Source organism: Eptatretus burgeri, chromosome 6, assembly GCF_056783735.1.
Source record: "Eptatretus burgeri isolate ZD-2024b chromosome 6, Ebu_testis_v1, whole genome shotgun sequence".
NCBI classification, from domain to species: Eukaryota; Metazoa; Chordata; class Myxini; order Myxiniformes; family Myxinidae; genus Eptatretus; species Eptatretus burgeri.
In genome coordinates this window covers 112,340,892-112,347,218 of record NC_140966.1, presented here as the reverse complement: position 1 = coordinate 112,347,218, position 6,327 = coordinate 112,340,892, and the positions used below count along the sequence as shown (strand labels likewise).

The window sequence follows — 6,327 nt, the reverse complement described above, 5'->3', positions numbered from 1 at the left end:
CTTCGACATATCACGTGGCGAAAACACTTTGATGTTGTTCAAGGTAAAATGGAATGTCGAGCGCGGACTGAACGTGGTGAAGATTAATAATGTTGGAACAACAACAACAACAACACGAGAACGTGAGGGACGTCCACGTCACACGGCATGAACAATCTGTGGGAACAATGTTATTCCGTCATTGTAATCATCTCGTCTTCTCATGAATCGCGTCAAAAATACTTCTACCGCTATTATATAATAATAATAACAACAATCATTTCGAACAACGACAACAGCGGCATAAAAAAAAAGATAGAAATGTGACGTCACCGGAAATCACGTGGGGGGACGGAGCGATGGCGTCAACTCGACAGGAAAACAAAGTCAGTGTGGTTTATATCTGAGATCGCTCGGGTCTCGCCCCGTACCCCGGTCCCTTTCACCTTCACGTCTCTCATCATTCTCGTTCCACTCTTTACTGTCTCCACTTTCTCTCGACCATCCCTGTCCGTTTCCACCCTCAACTGATTCACATCACCAACCACCCCGCGGTCACCGTCCCCAACCACCCCGCGGTCACCGTCCCCAACCACCCCGCGGTCACCGTCCCCAACCACCCCGCGGTCACCGTCCCCAACCACCCCGCGGTCACCGTCCCCAACCACCCTGCCGTCCCCATCCCCAACCACCCCGCGGTCATGGTCCCCAACCACCCCGCCATCCCCAACCTCCCCGCGGTCACCGTCCCCAACCTCCCCGCGGTCACCGTCCCCAACCACCCCGCGGTCACCATCCCCAACCACCCTGCCGTCACCTTCCCCAACCTCCCCGCCGTCACCGTCCCCAACCACCCCGCGGTCACCGTCCCCAACCTCCCCGCCGTCACCGTCCCCAACCACCCCGCCGTCACCTTCCCCAACCTCCCCGCCGTCACCGTCCCCAACCTCTCCGCCGTCACCGTCCCCAAACTCCCCGCCGTCACCGTCCCCAACCTCCCCGCCGTCACCTTCCCCAACCACCCCGCCGTCACCTTCCCCAACCACCCCGCCGTCACCTTCCCCAACCACCCCGCCGTCACCATCCCCAACCACCCCGCCGTCACCTTCCCCAACCACCCCGCCGTCACCTTCCCCAACCACCCCGCCGTCACCTTCCCCAACCACCCCGCCGTCACCTTCCCCAACCACCCCGCCGTCACCGTCCCCAACCACCCCGCGGTCACCGTCCCCAACCACCCGCGGTCACCGTCCCCAACCACCCCGCGGTCACCTTCCCCAACCACCCCGCGGTCACCGTCCCCAACCACCCCGCGGTCACCGTCCCCAACCACCCCGCGGTCACCTTCCCCAACCTCTCCGCCGTCACCGTCCCCAAACTCCCCGCCGTCACCGTCCCCAACCACCCCGAGGTCACCGTCCCCAACCACCCCGAGGTCACCGTCCCCAACCACCCCGCGGTCACCGTCCCCAACCACCCCGCGGTCACCGTCCCCAACCACCCCGCGGTCACCGTCCCCAACCACCCCGCGGTCACCGTCCCCAACCACCCCGCGGTCACCGTCCCCAACCACCCCGCGGTCACCGTCCCCAACCACCCCGCGGTCACCGTCCCCAACCACCCCGAGGTCACAGTCCCCAACCACCCCGCCGTCACCTTCCCCAACCTCCCCGCGGTCACCGTCCCCAACCACCCCGCCGTCACCTTCCCCAACCTCCCCGCCGTCACCTTCCCCAACCTCCCCGCCGTCACCTTCCCCAACCTCCCCGCCGTCACCGTCCCCAACCTCTCCGCCGTCACCGTCCCCAAACTCCCCGCCGTCACCGTCCCCAACCTCCCCGCCGTCACCTTCCCCAACCACCCCGCCGTCACCTTCCCCAACCTCCCCGCGGTCACCGTCCCCAACCACCCCGCGGTCACCGTCTCCCCAACCACCCCGCGGTCACCGTCCCCAACCACCCCGCGGTCACCGTCCCCAACCACCCCGCGGTCACCTTCCCCAACCTCTCCGCCGTCACCGTCCCCAAACTCCCCGCCGTCACCGTCCCCAACCACCCCGAAGTCACCGTCCCCAACCACCCCGAGGTCACCGTCCCCAACCACCTCGCTGTCACCGTCCCCAACCACCCCGCGGTCACCGTCCCCAACCACCCCGCGGTCACCGTCCCCAACCACCCCGCGGTCACCGTCCCCAACCACCCCGAGGTCACCGTCCCCAACCACCCCGAGGTCACCGTCCCCAACCACCCCGAGGTCACAGTCCCCAACCACCCCGCGGCCACCGCCCCCACCACCCTGCCATCCCCATCCCCAACCACCCCGCGGTCATCGTCCCCAACCACCCCGCCATCCCCAACCTCCCCGCGGTCACCGTCCCCAACCACCCTGCGGTCGCCGTCCCCAACCACGCTGCGGTCGCCGTCCCCAACCACGCTGCGGTCGCCGGCCCCAACCACCCCGCTGTCATCGTCCCCAACCACCCCGCCGTCCCCATCCCCAACCACCCCGCGGTCATCGTCCCCAACCACCCCGCCATCCCCAACCTCCCCGCGGTCACCGTCCCCAACCACCCCGCGGTCATCGTCCCCAACCACCTCGCGGTTACTGTCCCCAACCACCTCGCGGTTACCATCCCCAACCTCCCCGCCATCACCTTTCCCAACCTCTCCGCCATCACCTTCCCACCCCACCATCACCGTCCCCAACCTCCCCACCATCACCGTCCCCAACCTCCCCACCGTCACCGTCCACAACCTTCCCATGGTCACCTTCCCCAACCACCCCGCCGTCACCTTCCCCAACCACCCCGCGTTCATCGTCCCCAATCACCCCGCGTTCATCGTCCCCAATCACCCCGCGGTCATCGTCCCCAACCACCTCGCGGTCACCGTCCCCAACCACCCCGCCGTCACCTTCCCCAACCTCCCCGCCGTCACCTTCCCCAACCTCCCCGCCGTCACCGTCGTCACCTTCCCCAACCTCCCCGCCGTCACCGTCCCCAACCACCCCGCGGTCACCGTCCCCAACCACCCCGAGGTCACCGTCCCCAACCACCCCACGGCCACCGTCCCCAACCACCCCGCGGTCACCGTCCCCAACCACCCCGAGGTCACCGTCCCCAACCACCCCGAGGTCACCGTCCCCAACCACCCCGAGGTCACCGTCCCCAACCACCCCGAGGTCACCGTCCCCAACCACCCCGAGGTCACAGTCCCCAACCACCCCGCGGCCACCGTCCCCAACCACCCTGCCATCCCCATCCCCAACCACCCCGCGGTCATCGTCCCCAACCACCTCGCCATCCCCAACCACCCCGCGGTCACCGTCCCCAACCACCCCGCGGTCGCCGTCCCCAACCACCCTGCGGTCGCCGTCCCCAACCACCCTGCGGTCGCTGTCCCCAACCACCCTGCGGTCGCTGTCCCCAACCACCCTGCGGTCGCCGTCCCCAACCACCCTGCGGTCGCCTTCCCCAACCACCCCGCTGTCATCGTCCCCAACCACCCCGCCGTCCCCAACCTCCCCGCGGTCATCTTCCCCAACCACCTCGCGGTTACTGTCCCCAACCACCTCGCGGTTACCGTCCCCAACCACCCCGCCGTCACCATCCCCAACCTCCCCGCCATCACCTTTCCCAACCTTTCCGCCATCACCTTCCCCAACCTCTCCGCCATCACCTTCCCACCCCACCATCACCGTCCCCAACCTCCCCACCATCACCGTCCACAACCTTCCCACGGTCACCTTCCCCAACCACCCCGCCGTCACCGTCCCCAACCACCCCGCGGTCACCGTCCCCAACCACCCCGCGGTCACCGTCCCCAACCACCCGGCGGTCACCGTCCCCAACCACCCCGCGGTCATCGTCCCCAATCACCCCACGGTTACCGTCCCCAACCACCCCGCCGTCACCTTCCCCAACCTCCTCGCCGTCACCTTCCCCAACCTCCCCGCCATCACTGTCCCCAACCTCCCCGCCATTCTTATCATCCTCCGGCACTGTCTTCCTCTCCTGGCATCGTGTCCCCCCCCCACCCCACCCCTTACCGGTATCTTCTTTGACGGTCCCTAATTATGTTATTATTTATAAAATGATGATTATTTAATTTGTACCATTTTCACACATTGAGGATCTCCACATATAGACTCACTTAAACAGTGGCCACAGTGCTGGTGTGGCTGAACCACTTGTTTACCTCGTTTACCTGTGCCACATCAATCTCTGACATGGGTGACGGGGAAGGTGATGAGAGGTCATTTAATCTCCCATCAAGGTCGTACATTGTGTTTGCAGACAAATCGTTGTTCACTGATGGATTTGTCTATCTGCAGCTGAACAACGGCTCCAGATGTGGATTATACAAAAGGAGGACGAGTGCGATCCGCTGGATTGTATCACTCATGGCTAAACCAGATGCCCACTTATACAAGAGCCCTATTAGAATTCAAGGAGATTGTGATCTACTGTCTGGGTTCGACCCCTACACCCCCAGAGGAATACATTTAAACATCTCGATCGAGATTCACGAATCATGAGGCTCGTGTGTTGGAGTATAACATTGACACGTGTGGCATCCCCTTAACAACCTCTGTGATCATTCTTGCCATCTGACGCTGTACCCGTTCCAATAGATCAATGGCTTTTCTATGGTATGGATTCCATGCTGGACCTCCGTAATTGAGCAGGGGGCTCACCAGAGACTCGTTCATTGTTTTTCTCATTTGTAGATCATCCTGCTCGAGCTGCTCGAGTGTCCACACGGTCGGCAGGTTTGAACGTCTTGTGTGTCCTCATTACCTGTCCTCACCGCCCGCCCAAATCCTTTTCCTCCTTGGTGGTCTTCTTTTGGTGTTCACCGTTGAGGTGACTTCCTGCGAGACTGTTATGGAATGTCATGAATCTCCTCGCACGAGGCAGTCGTTCAATCACTAATTCGAGCATTCGGCGAGTCTTGTCACGTCGACATCTTCCTTGGCTGGCAGAGATGGTGAGACTCTTCACGTGATCGGTGAATGTTAGCATGCTCGAGACTATACTCATTAATATCGTTAACAGGTATTGGGGAAAGCGTTGATCCTCATCCGCTTCCTAATGACAGACGGGCTACCATGTTGAATACTCACCATTTAGGCAGACGTGTTGTGGTCCACTCGTCCATCAATGAGCCGGGTGAGCCATGTTTCCATCCATCTCAGTATCTACCCCTGGATTCCATGTGGCAAGATCTTCAATTGAAGGCGTTTAATAAGCACTTTATCGAACGTCCTCCGGAAGTCAAGCTCGAACATATTGGCATATGGTAAACCCACGAGTGGTAAACAATGAAGAAAAGTGATTGTTCTGTCATTCCCATTCCATCGTTTATGATTTGGTGTTCGTGATTGTTCACAGTTGGTGTATGAGAGAGATGGCGTATTTGTTCACACATGCATGAAACGCTCAAATGAGCAGGATGCGCTCATTCCTGGGGTGCTGCGCCTCATTGACAAGGTAAATGTATTGCACACCTCCACCTGTGCACACATTGTGCTGCCAAAATACCTGCTGTTATATTTCACTCGGAGGAGCACAAGGCACTTTTGGGTTTTTGTTTTTTTTTCCAAAATGGATGATTGTGCCGAGTTTGGAGTAATGATCGAACAATGACGTACAGAGGTTGAGGGGCCATTTATTTATTATCTGCATATTGTCGCGTGTATGGCCCCACACCACAACCACCAAAAGCACAAGCAAGGCGGTTTGCCGATACATGCTAGAGCTAAACCTCCACAGAATAACTGAGCGGTCTGTCTACTCACGAACTGATAGTGAGTGCAACGTCGTCCCATACTTCGGCATGACATGATATTACGCCAGCGCCCAAACGAGGACAAACACAATTTAATCCGTCCATGCATTTGACCATGCTCTGTGCAGAGCATCGGTGTTGCCGAAGCAGTCTCCTGGGCTATTAGGCACAATCCTGGATGGATCATCACTCCGACGCAGGATACTCATTTGGCTCGATCATCCCAGCTAGCTGGTACTCGTTTTGCCGACCTCACCTGGTATTAACTCAACAGTCAAGCGGGATTTTAACTCAAGACCCAAGGATCCCAAGCCTGCCACCCTAACCATTAAGCCAACACCAGGCATATGTGAATACATTGCCAAGCACAGTAGCATGAAGTGACTCATCCTTCAGGTCTTGGCCATGTCAATTTGATTGATCTCTGCTTGTTTGGTTTTTCACGATCCTTGAGATGAGTCTATATATATATATATATATATATATATATATATATATATATATATATATATATATATATATATATATATATATATATATATATATATATGTATGTGTT

At 59.2% G+C, this 6,327-nt stretch overlaps 1 protein-coding gene across 1 annotated transcript in view; it reads left to right on the top strand.

The window, feature by feature from the left end:
- The first annotated feature begins 212 nt into the window (after positions 1-212).
- TBC1D17 (TBC1 domain family member 17) overlaps positions 213-6,327 on the top strand; it is a 30,514-nt gene continuing 24,399 nt past the window's right edge. The window contains exons 1-2 of the mRNA XM_085886840.1: positions 213-365; positions 5,372-5,470. Coding sequence (XP_085742966.1) covers positions 339-365; positions 5,372-5,470 — 126 coding nt within the window. The 5' untranslated portion in view covers positions 213-338. The remainder of the gene's footprint in view (positions 366-5,371; positions 5,471-6,327) is intronic.